The sequence below is a fragment of the Quercus suber genome, unplaced genomic scaffold (assembly GCF_002906115.3).
Source record: "Quercus suber isolate HL8 unplaced genomic scaffold, Cork oak 2.0 scaffold_306, whole genome shotgun sequence".
NCBI lineage: Eukaryota > Viridiplantae > Streptophyta > Magnoliopsida > Fagales > Fagaceae > Quercus > Quercus suber.
In genome coordinates, this window is record NW_027069762.1 from 163780 (window position 1) to 177512 (window position 13733).

General features: G+C 31.5%; 1 protein-coding gene across 1 annotated transcript; it reads right to left on the reverse strand.

The window, feature by feature from the left end:
• Nucleotides 1–11822: 11822 nt before the first annotated feature.
• LOC112039565 (uncharacterized) lies at nt 11823–13733 on the reverse strand. Its single transcript, XM_024072453.2, has 3 exons — nt 13646–13733; nt 12450–13115; nt 11823–12259 (listed from the first exon to the last, which is right to left on the reverse strand). The coding sequence occupies exons 2-3, from the start codon at nt 13039–13041 to the stop codon at nt 12108–12110; spliced, it is 744 nt and encodes a 247-aa protein (XP_023928221.1). The 5' UTR covers nt 13042–13115; nt 13646–13733; the 3' UTR covers nt 11823–12107.

The following is a 13733-nucleotide window of genomic DNA, read 5'->3' on the forward strand; positions in this document are numbered from 1 at the left end:
GTGTAAGTAGAAATTTATTATTTTTGTCAATTTACTATTTTAACCCCATTTTTAAGTATTAGGTAGGGGTATTTTTGACAATAAAAAAACAATAATTAACTTTCTTTTTCCAATTTACTATTTTAACTCCATTTTTAAGTTGTTGGTTAATTACTTTAGGGGTATTTTTCACAGGAAAAAAAAGTAATAACTAACTTTCTGAATCTTCTTAATATATATAGACTAGTCTTATTCCACGCGCTTTGCGCGTGTGATGAGACTTTTTTTTTTTTTTTTTTGGGTTTAGTATTATAAATTTTCACTCATTCTAATTTGAAATTTACATTTTTTTTTCCATAAAAAGTGTGCATTTAAGACTACTAATATAGCTAGGAGTGTCATAAGGTTAGCTACAAAAAATGAACAAATCCACACATGAACATATGATTTCAATATTATTTAGATGTTCATTTCTTGTAGCTAACCTTATGACCCTTCTAGCTATATTAGTAGTCTTAAATGCACAATTTCTATGGAAAAAAAATGTAAATCTCAAATTAAAATGAGTGAAAAATTACGACACTAAACCACACCCCACCCCCCCCAAAAAAAAGCCTCACGTGTTTTTTACTTTTTATCAAACAAAAAAATGTACATCTGCAATTAACTTCTATATCATGAAAAGCAAAGGATAATTTTGCCTTAGTAGACAACATGTACATGCATCTTCAAGAGCAAAATACTTATTCAGTACTTACTACACTCGCTAAATTAAAATATTATTCCATGCCTTAAATCCTTTTAGCCAAACTTGTATACAATGTTTTTGTCAGCAGTACCACCTCCATCTCCCTTGAATCTCCATCACCAGTCACCACCGTAATACAGAGGAAAAAGAACCACAATCAAATATAGAGTTTTCTGAGGGGAAAATAAATCAAATATAACATTAGGATAATGAATTATTATAATGAATAAATTCATGATAAATCCTTTTGAAGACACCCCCATAAGTAAGTTGATCCCTACAAAAACGTGTATAGCCTTAGATGTCTTCACCAAAAAAGAAAAAGAAAAAGAAGAAGAAATGTGTAGCCTTAGGTGAAGGATCCTTACACTGCAAATTAATATGACTTCAGTAATTTCATAATAATTTTTTAATGTTTTCTAATTATAAAAATAAATTAATTAATTAAAAAAAAAAACTTGTTGCCAAGTGAAAATTCAACAAAATTTGGTCATTCAAGTCAAAAAGCTAATTGGGCATATAAAAAATATAAATAAAAATTACATAAAATCATGGTACAAATTTTTAATAAAAATTGTAATATTTACTGTAGGGACTCAATTTGAATTGAGTGTTGGGTTTTCAGCCCAACAAGCCCAAACAATACATTTATAGAGAGTGGGCTGACAGGCTTAGGTGCTGGCCGTTGATCACCATGCCCAAACTTATCTTTAAAAATGGCTAAGTATTTTCTTACAAATGAGGGAATGCTCCTTTTTGGCTTAACCTGCTCTTCTTTTATAGTTTTAATCTTCCTATCTTTTGCTTCCATCTGTTGATTGTCTATTCGCCTTTTTTTCTGGTCGTCCATCCCATCAGAAGCTTTATCAATACTCAAGTGGCTCACTCTGACCAACGTTATCCTGCCAAGGGGTTACCTCTCCATTAATGCGGCCAGGGGGGTTAGTTGAGTGCATTAAATGCGAGAGTGACAGCTTACCTTGGGGTTAGCCACTCCCCGGAATCAATATTGTCAGGCCGAGGACAAGGTGTCCTCGGCGTGGATTCAAGAGAATAGGCTTCCCCCCTTTCTCCTCAGAAATAGCTTGCTCTCCTCGGCATGGGCCTTGGGCCTGCTATATGAAGGACTGAGGCTATCAGGCCCACGGACCCCACATTTACAAAAGCGTTTTTCAAAATAGATTTGTCAACACTATAGATTAAGATGGTTTCAACAGCTTATTGAATTTGGTTTCAAAAAGAAGAATTTTTAACCAAAGATTTCAACATTTAAAATTATATCCAATTGACACGGGTGCTAAACTACTAATAACATGGCACAACTTTCTCTGTTTGATTAACACTCCCTTGAAAACAACAACAAAAAATTAAAAAGAAAAAATTAAAAATTAAAAAAAAAACAAAACAAAAAACAAAAAACACCTTAAGAGTTCATCAAGAAAATTGGGCATTTCTCACATAGGTTTCAACCACCATTATTGAACAACTTTTTATTGCTACACTTGTTAAGGGCTTCCACTACAAACTACTGCTCCATTAGCTAGTTTTTGTTTTGCTTTGGTCCGTGTAGCACAATCACCAAAATGTGAAAATAGTTCTAAAAACAAGTTTTTGCTTAAGAGACTCATGGTGTTTGGAAACATTTAGATGTGGTGTGATAATCGATAAGTATAACCAGTTAAGAGTAGCAGGAGTTTATGTTAGACAGAAGTTTTTGTTTTGGAGTGAGAGACTAAATTAAACTTTTTTTTTTTTGAAAGGAGATTTTTTTTTTTTTTTTTCAAATTAGGAACATGGGTAGATAACCTTTATTTTTTTTTTTTTAATTAACAGGGTAGATAACTTTTTTAATAGAAGTGAGTTTTTTTTTTTTAGGTTTTTTGTTTTTAATTTTTTAAAAAGAAGTTAAAAGCATTTAAATTGTAATCAAACCTGTATATATCTATTTATTATTTTTTTTGGATAAATTGAGGATGGTTTTTTTTTTTTTTTTTAATTTGATTTGAAGATAAACGTGAGGATGATTAAAAAAAAAAAAAAAAAAAAAACAAACGCATAGTTGCTTTGAAGAAGTGGGTCAGTGGGAGAGTGATCCTATTTTGTAGGAAATTTTTTAGGTGAGAGTTAGAGATATATTTTTACATTGTTATCCTCAAGTTTTCCCCCTACTTAAACGTAGGTTGTAAGGCTATTTTTGAACAAAAAAATTCGGTCCAAACAGAAAAAGCCCCTTAAATAATAGTATAGAAGATGAAGTTTCAATTTGTGAGGAGTTGAAACAATATGAATAAGTTTAGAGCCCAACAAAATTGAAAATAAATTTTAGAGAGATGCTAAATTCACAACATTTTCACAACAAATTATAAGTGGTTAGTTGTTATTGGTTCTAATTTGAACCTACCACAGAAATTACTTTTCTACCCCACCAATAACAACCTATAACAACTTGCCACACAGAATTTATTGTAAAAATATTGTGGACATATCATTTCTCTAAATTTTATATCTGTCTAAATTGGCAAGTTATTAAGGGTAAATAATAAAATGATAAAATTTAGCTACAAAACTTATTGTAGCCTAAGGCTATAACTTTACTCAATAAAATAAATATTACTACATATTTTGAAAATCTAATCGTTGAATTGCATGTTCTACATGCTCTTATTACCATGGTTTTGAAACCCGGACCGTTTAATGAACTGAGAAAGGGAGAGGTTCAAGGTTTTGGGACCAAGGTCAAATCGTGATGTGTCATTTAATTTTTTTAATATATTTAATACTTAAATTGGTTTATATTTATTAATTTTTTGTTTTTGTCCAACAAGATGTGCGCAACCCAATGGTTTGCATGTTGGACATGATTTAAAAACAATGCTTATTACACATGTCAAATTTTGTATCAATCTGATATTATTTACTATATGATTTATAAACTTATATATTATGTATAATTTTAAACTACAAAAACTTGCAATTTAAACAATTTATTGATGACATAGCTATTAATTTTTAATTTTTTAGAAATTTTGCAAGTATGAAGGATATAAAAAAAAAAAAAAATGTAATCTAATGGTGGATTTCTTAGAATTCACTTTCAATAAAAAGATATTGAGCAAATTTATAGACTTAGGCCACAATTAATTTTGTAATTAAATTTTGTCTATTGTCAGTGATGAACTAAAATGAGAATTAATAATAAACTCCCAACTCAACATGAACAATTTCTGTTGTACAGTATGTTGTGTTTATAGCAGCATTTCTCAACAATATGTGAACAGTAAGAGCATTATATTATTAGACTAGATATATAGCTAAGATCATCATCATTGAGTTAGCTATAATTCAATCAATTGGCCCAAATTTAAGGTCTTTATTGGTCTAGCAGTTAGCTTTACAACGTCCAAAATGCCAATGAAATTCGGAATAAAAATCCTCTATTCCATTTAATATTTTATCAATTATAGAATGTCATTTGTCTTCAAACATACTCTAAAAAATAAAATCAATTATAGTATGTGTCATTTGTCCTTTTTTGTTTTTCCTTTAATGTAGTTATTTGATAGGTAAAGAAAAAAATGATAATAATGTGTTGTTGTAATTGGTAAATCATAAAATGTATCACTTAAAATGGGACATTTTTTCCCGTTGTTTTTATGTCTAGAATGGTTTTTCCCCATGCCTTGCCAGCCTGCTTGGTGGTGTGGGTTCGTTAAGCAATAATTGAGATGGAGAGACAGAGCTTTGTTTATTATTTCATTAGTGATGACAGGTTTGTGTCGATGGTAGTGTGGGTTGTGCATTAATTGTCGAGTTGAAGAGAGTGACTCGTTTATTCCATTGGTTTTTATTTTTTATTTTATTATTATTATTTTTTTACAAGATATAATTTATACTCTAACATAATCTAAGTATATATATGTGTGGAGTTTCTTCCTGGAGACTTTAACCCCAGTCCTTACCCCCCACACCCTACAAGCACTTATACTTATAGAGAGACCACCGCACCAAGGGTGCGCGGTGATGTTTATTCCATTGGTAATAATGGTGGATTTGTGTCATTGGTTTGGTGGTTGAGTTTTGATCAACTTGGGTTGATTTTAATCTCCCTAGGTTGAGGTTGAGATTTACTCATAAAACTGACTATGGGGCTTTCTCAGAAAAAATTTTATGGTCGTGTGTTTTGGTGGAGGTTGACAATAACCGCTTTAAGAATATTTTTACGTTATCTATTAAAAAACTTAAATTATATAAAATTTAATAAAGAAAATGACTTGAGTATATCAACATAAAATATATGAAATTTAAAATTTCTTTTTACTGAGTTCTTATATTTTGAAATCGTTTATATTAATAGACTAGATATATAGCTAAGATCATCATCATTGAGTTAGCTATAATTCAATCAACTGGCCCAAATTTAAGGTCTTTATTGGTCTGGCAGTTAGCTTTACAACGTCCAAAATGCCAATGAAATTCGGAATAAAAATCCTCTATTCCATTTAATATTTTATCAATTATAGAATGTCATTTGTCTTCAAACATACTCTAAAAAATAAAATCAATTATAGTATGTGTCATTTGTCCTTTTTTGTTTTTCCTTTAATGTAGTTATTTGATAGGTAAAGAAAAAAATTATAATAATGTGTTGTTGTAATTGGTAAATCATAAAATGTATCACTTAAAATGGGACATTTTTTCCCGTTGTTTTTATGTCTAGAATGGTTTTTCCCCATGCCTTGCCAGCCTGCTTGGTGGTGTGGGTTTGTTAAGCAATAGTTGAGATGGAGAGATAGAGCATTGTTTATTATTTCATTAGTGATGACAGGTTTGTGTCGATGGTAGTGTGGGTTGTGCATTAATTGTCGAGTTGAAGAGAGGGACTCGTTTATTCCATTGGTTTTTTTTTTTTACAAGATAGAATTTATAATCTAACCTAATCTAAGTATATATGTGTGTAGAGTTTCTTCTTGGAGACTTTAATCCCGGCCCTTACCCCCCACACCCCATAAGCACTTATACTTGTGGAGAGACCACCGCACCAAGTGTACCGGTGATGTTTATTCCATTGGTAATAATGGTGGATTTGTGTCATTGGTTTGGTGGTTGAGTTTTGATCAACTTGGGTTGATTTTAATCTCCCTAGGTTGAGGTTGAGATTTACTCTTAAAACTGACTATGGGGATTTCTCAGAAAATTTTTTATGGTCGTGTGTTTTGGTGGAGGTTGACAATAACCGCTTTAAGAATATTTTTACGTTATCTATTAAAAAACTTAAATTATATAAAATTTAATAAAGAAAATGACTTGAGTATATCAACATAAAATATATGAAATTTAAAATTTCTTTTTACTGAGTTCTTATATTTTGAAATCGTTGTATGATAGTTTCGTTATCAATATTGTGACTGCAAAGTCAAGAAGAGAAAAACTACTAGTGCCACTAAGGAAAACTCAAGACCCTGGTATGTCTCTCTTGGTACCCTTTTTTTAGGAAAAATTAAATTAGGGATTATATTTTATAGTATTGGTTGAACAAGTTACAAATTCGAATAATTATGAATTTTTGTTTTTGAGTGAGTTTTTTGTTGAATATTTTGTTCACTTGTTGTTGTTTAGGCTATATTTTCGCTGTTATTTTTTTTTTTTTAAGAGTTAAGGATTATATTTGGGTGGCCAATATTATTTTTGGAGTACTATTATGGACACGATAATAGGCCACGACATGCTAATTTAGGTTTTTTTTTTTTTTTTGTGATTTCTTTTAATGTCCCTAGCATTATTCTTACTTTTGTTGAACACAAATTCTTGAGATTCTCAAATCAAGATGTTAAATATTTATTTTTAGGATAGGCAAATAAGTTAATTTTATATAGTGGTGATTTTGGGTGATAGCAGAGGCCATTTGTGTGGGTGGTTGATGAAGAAGAGGAGAGTCAAGGGAGAATCGGAGAGAGGAAAAATATTATAATAAAAGAATATTTAATTAGGAGTGTTAAAAATTATGGAGAGTCTAAATGCATGCATTTATGAAAATGAGTTAGCTAACATTTAAAAAAAATTAATAATACTAAAGAAAACGACTTTTTAATCTTCAATCTGACTATAACTTTACCGAGTCTAGGGCTTTTTTTTTTTTTTTGGAGAATCTTACCGAGGCTAGTGCTAAATGCTAATGCTATAATCTCATCCAAAATCTAAAATTCGATAAGGACATGGTGTAAAACTCATGTTTTGCACAATTTAATAAGAGATTATCACATCAATTTTTTACTGAAAACTCAATTGACACATAATAACATCTCAATAAGCTCACGGTGAAGTTTAAAAATTATACTATAGCTTAATCTGTATATATGTGTGTGAAGTTTCATCCTGAAAACTTGAACCCTGGCCCTTACGTTCCACCCCACAATAACTTTGCATTTGTAGAATAACCATCACGCTAAGGTGCGCGGTGGTCGCATGAAAATATTTAATAGTAGTGATAATGAGGTAGTAATCTCGGTTTTCTCACTAAGTATCATGAATGAATCACTTGATACAAAATTACTAAAATAAAATTGAAGACATTACGTAAAATTTGACAACAATTAAAAATTAATTTGAATTTAATTTAGATTTTAATTATTCTTCGACTTTAATACAATATATTAAATAAGTCAAGAAATTTTTTTAAAAAAAATCTTTTTATAATCCAATAATTAGAGGTGAAATGATTTGAACATTGGGTGTCTTTGTTAAAAATATAAGTAAATGTTAATCAATTGAGTTACAAGACTCTCAACAAAAATAAACTATCTTAATCACAATTACACAATATAATATCTCACATCATATATATTGTTTTGTCTACACTTTACCTCACATTTTACTAACAGAATGATGAAGTTATGACCTTTTACATGGTTGATGACTTGAACTTTCTAAGCCCAATGAATCAAATTGAAATTTCATGTAAATATCTAAGACTAACAATAAGACTCTCGGCAAAAATAAACTATCTTAATCACAATCACACAATATAATATCTCACATCATATAAATTGTTTTGTCAACACTTCACCTCACATTTTACTAACAGAATGATGTAGCTATGACTAACAATAGGTGTTTTTGACTTTCACGTTCATAGTAATAGTTTTCTCAATTTTGGTTAGACAGCCCTTTGAAAGTTTCTCATGTCTTGACCGTGAAAAGGGAAAAGACCCTATTTTCAAAATATCATGACTACTGATTAGACTTGTTAACATGAAGAATTTGAAAATTTTGTACTAATAAAAGTAGAAAAATATCTCAACTTTGATAAAAATTGAAAAAGAAAAAAGAAAGGGAGAAGGAATTTTATATCATAATTAAAAAAAAAAAAAAAAAACTTACAAGTTCTTTGCCAATGTTGTCTTATAGTGATTACTATATGCTATCATTATGTTTATGCGTTGGAGCTTTTTCTTCTCTCATTTTTATATATACTTCTTCTTTCTACTTTTTTTTTTTTTTTTTTTTTTTTTTTAACTTATTCTCGTGTTTTTAAAATACAAGTATATTTTAGTACACTTTCAACAAAATTTTTTTTAGTAAAAAGTCAAATAAGTTGTTCTTGAATAGACACAATTACATATTAAATTTTATTATATTTTTTAGAAAATATATTTAAATTTTTTATCCTACTTATTTTTAAAACCCAATAAATAAATAAAAAGCTCTCCCAAACTAGTATTTACATTCAAAGAAGTCAAACATGTCGACTCCTAGACCTAGAGTGATCTAGCCCAATAAAATTAAATTTGTATGTGGAAAGAAAGAAACTTTACAAGAAAGATTAATATTTGTGGCAAGGTCTCATGATAGGAAGTATCAAGCATCCAAGGCTTGGTCATATCTTCATTGAGGCCAACAACCAAATTTTGAAACAAAAAACAAAACAGTATGAACGATTTAGTTGAATGTTAAGGTTAGGAGAGAAAACAAGATGGATTCAGGGTCTGTTTAGATACCGCTTATTGTTGAAAACTGAAGATACTGTAACAAAATAATTTTTAAATATAAACAGTGTCATGTGAGACCCAGTTTTAAAGTTTTTTTTACTGAATTTCTTATTTGCGGGTCCTGTGAACAATGCACAAGACCCACTATTTTGCAGCCAAACGCAAAAACACATGTTCAACGTACGTTCCAAACGCACACTCAATGTGACTTGCATGATTGCAAAATTTAAGTTTAGGACAACTTTTTTGTTTGGAAAAAAAAGTTTAGGACAACTTGAAAGGCTAAAGTTTAGCCGGCAAATTAATATGCATATTAACAACTACAAATATACATATATCATGGCTTTGTTCTCCAAGTTGAAGCTCAATCTGCGATTTCCAGCTCATGAATGAATTTTAATGAGCAACTTTACAGATAAGCATGGCATTAGATATTAATTTAGTATACCAAGCATGTGGACTGACTTGAACAAATGCGTGTCGTGTGAGCGTGTATTAAGTGACACATTTGGTGTTTACTAGGTCGAACTACGTTACATAAGTGATTACAAATAAGCCTCGATTTCTAAGCCATAATCCACTAATTTGGATCAAAGTTATGACATTAGAAGCCAGTCATTAATCATTATATCTCAACCCCCACGTTACTTGATCCTAAAATTCTCTCAACCCCCACATTAATACAACATCACCTGCTACTGCGTGTGAATATCAATGCTCTTGACACTATCTATTTGACTATCCTTCTTTACTCCTAGTGCTACAGTAATGGTCACAACAATTTTTTTTTTCTTTTTTATAATTTTTTTTAAAGACATAAGGAAAGATAACATTATAAAATAAGACATGGTATAAGCAAAATATAAAATTAAGACATAAGGAAACAAAAAGATGATATCAAAAGTCAGTTTTACTCAATGAATTAATACTTGCCTGAGTGTATTTGCCATCGCTTACCAGGAAATTAATTGGCGGTTTGAAGCAATGTTCAGAGCCAAGATTTAAAAAGTCAAAACATATTATTATTTTTTCCTGATAATTTTCAAAATATTTATTATAAAGATTAGAGGGCAAAATACAAAGCCATGAAATATGCATTTTCTGTGAGTTACAATCTAAACATCAGTTTATGGGTACAAGTGATGTTTTCAAACATTTTGATGGCCATTCATCATTTTTAAAACAAAAAATAAATATAAATATGCCTAAAAATATTAGTTAATTAGTTAATTATCATGTCCTCGCTGTATTGTCATGATTTTTCAAAATTCATTGTGCTCTCCATGTCTTGTGTCGAATCCTGTTTGATGTTCTATAAAATGAAACCAAATCAAGTCAAATGAACGCTAGGTGCAAATATCAATCAAGCCAAAGAGGAATGAAACCAAATCAAGTAAAATACCGTCCAAATCAAATCAAGTAAATAAGAATAATGTATTATTAAGAAGAAAAAGAAGGAGGTGGTATTACATGTTTCGGCTACATGTATCCACCCTCTCATATGGGGTAAGTCCCACAAGTGTAGGGTCCACACTCATGTAAGAGGGTAAATATATGTGATTGAAGCCTAATAGATTTTCCAAAAAAGAAGGGGAGTCCCCTCTCCATCTCCAACCTCTAGGACAAAATCCCAAGAAAGAAGGGAAGACCGGAAGAGATTGTAAGGGTCCATCTCAATTACGAAAAGCCAACTCCACGAGTCAAATTGTGAGTCAATTTTATATCTCTTGGAACAAAAATAAAATCCCAGCAAAGTGGGGAAGAGAGAGTGGATTAAATTTCTTTGAGAGTTGGCTTAAGAGACAAAAGAGTGGTAGAAATGGATATTGCACTGCTTCAGAAAGATGTTTAAAGTCTCCTCAAAAAAGACAAACTTGAGCTTGTGCCCAAGTGCCAGATTTGTTGCTTATAGAGCAGCTGAAACTTCACCAATCAAAGGGTCAGATGGAGTAAACTGGATTGTACAAACAGTAACTCACCTGAATCGTCTCTACAAACAACCACTGTAAAAGCTTTACTTAGGCGAATAGCAACATCAAAATTATCATAATCTCAATCTCCATCAGTCTCCACCATATTCTTTATGGAGGAAGAAAGTGTCATTTGAGCTAGAACTCAATGAAAGACTACCTAGATTTTTATTTATTTTATTTTTGCATAACTACTACCTAGATTTTATAGTACACACAAAATGAAAAAAAACTCATTATGATATAGAATTGATAGACCTATATTTATCCACCAACGCCCCCCCCCCCCTCCCCCCCCCCCCCCCCCCCCCCCCCCTCTCTCTCTCCCCTAAAAAAGGACCCTGAGAGACCTATAATTAATAAAAGAGCAGAGTGGTGGAAAGTTGTACTAGCAGATCAAACTCAGTTAGCTTTTATCATAATCATAGCCTGCTTCTTCTTTTTTTGTTGATAAATAACGTATTTTATTGAAGAAAATATAATCATAACCTACTTCTATAAATCATAATCGTGATCTAAGATCCTCCTTCCTAAATTAGTAAATTTTTATCATTAAGGAAAAATTATATAATCAGTTTATTTATAAATTTCCTAAGCCATAATCCACTAATTTTGATCAAAGTTTTGATATTAGAATCAGCTAGATCCACTCTGAATTATTTTTCAGATCATCAATCAAAGCTGTAACAGCACAAAGGGAGATAATACACCACAGTTTTAATTGTCAACTCAGATTGGTAAACAGCATATAGATGACATACTGGCATAAAATTAAAATTAGTGAACTTTAGGCTGACAACAGCTAAATTTTTAACACAAGGGAAAGAGAAAAGAAGCAAAGGCTTGAGACATTATCAAAGACCAATAACACACATACATAAACACATGCAAATGCATATTCACGCACAAAGTGTACAATAAAAAACTCACATATTTACAGCCAAACATAGTGCATACAGTACAATTAGATTGAGGAAAGAAATGGTCTAAAGATGATTCACATCTTCAAATTTTAAATAGCAAAAGGATATTAACTATGAGGCTCCAATTTATCACTAAATGAAAATCAGCATCTGACATAAGCGTAAAATTAGCATATATAAATAAGTACACTACTAAGAATGGATACAGACCAATTGGTAGAGTGAAAGGACGTAGACTACTAACTCCCAATGTTTAAAAATCATAAGGTAGCAATGTCAATTGCAGTAAAGGCAGTTATGTACATTATATGTATTTCAGGAGAATCCAAATTAGATTCAGATATTTGACATTTTCCAACAAGGACAATGATCCTAAGTTGCTCTGTATCTCTCACAGAGAAAAGCTTCAGAACAAATTAAAGACTAGAAAATGAGAACAAGTATAATTTTTAAAGATGATCTGCTTCAACTCCATATCTCATTAACTCTGACGCATAGCTCACTATGTCTCAGAACTCATGACAGATCTTTTAGTTTTCTGAAAATTCCAACTTCTCCATTTTATGTTGCTTAGCCATCCAAAATCAATCACAGCTTGTCCAGACTGTAGCTTTACGAGGTGGCTTCTATAAGGTATTAGTATATTCTTGAGACCTGCCAATCATGAGGACATAACAATCAAAACAATAGCAAAAGGCAAAGTGATCAATACCCATAAAGAACACAACCTCCCCCCATCTCAACAAAGAATTAAATAACAAAATATGTCTTTTTTTTTTTGGTGTGCTTAATCATAATGCAATGTATACCATACTAAAGAACAGGGTTTTGATCAAATGAATACCTGTAATGCACATCGTCTTATAAAGATTAGCAATACGAGCATCTCCTTTTGTAGTCATATGTGGCCTCTCCAAGCACTCAAGAAACACCAAGTCAGCGTTAAGCAGCTCGGCCTGATCATGACTGTCATAACCAATATCGTGACAATAGCAGCAGAAGTCCAACCAATCAATTGGCCTCCTGTCCCAAACTAGAGACCCATGGTCTTTCCCACTCGACCAATTAGGTCCACAATAATGTCCATACCGAGGGAACAACTGAGAAAGAAATGCTCTTGCACCTGTATGCCATGGAACCCTAGAAACATATGGTCTGAAGCGTAAAGCCACAACGCCTTCATTGTCAATAGCCCTGCGGGGTTGCGCTCGCCTCTTTAACCCTCTATTGATGGTAGTTGGTGTTCGAATTTTATCTCTAGCATTGAATGCCCATGGAAAAAATGAAAGCAGGGACCATTGCCACAACTTGATATCAAAAAGAGCTTTTTGTTTAGGTTGCTCAACTATGGCACTCATGGAACTAAGGGTTGTCACTGAATCATTGTTTGGTTGGGCCTTAAACCATGGAAGACCGCCAAGAAACCCGAAATCCATTGTTGAAAAATTCAAGATGTCATCAAATTGAAAAATTTCGCCACAATAGAAACCTTACACATTCAGTTTTTAACCTGCCACCAATATTACACAGCTATATATCAAGAAGAGACCACCACTATGGAAATGGGTCAACAAATCAGCAAAAACCCATTTATTTTCTTGGCTTACCAAAGCTAAAAATCAAATCTTTACATAAAAAAATTCAATTGGGTTGAAAAATTATCACAACCCATCATTACTCTACATGGTAATATACCTTCAAATTAATAAAATCACCATTCAAGTCACAAATCATTAATGAAAAATACGAAATTCACAAATTCTTGATCATTTTAACAGGTTGTTCACTCAAACCTTGTTAAGGACGAGAGAATTCAACAAAACTAGTAAATTTGAAGTTGATATGCTTTAAATTATATCAAAACAAAGAAGAAGAAAAAATACAGCTCTAAACTTGTTTCATTCTTTTGCTCTCCAGCGTTTTCTCAGCAAGGAACCAAACAAGATGAATATGGAAATATTACACGAAGGGATAAAAATATATAAGAAAGAATGAAGAATCAGAGAGACATAAACATCAGTATATTTGGGAAGAACTTACTTTTGTTGATAATTCATCGACTACTGACAGTTAAAGAGGTCCTCAGAAGCGTTTGGTTGAGAGAGAGAGTTCTAAGTTTTCTGAGAGA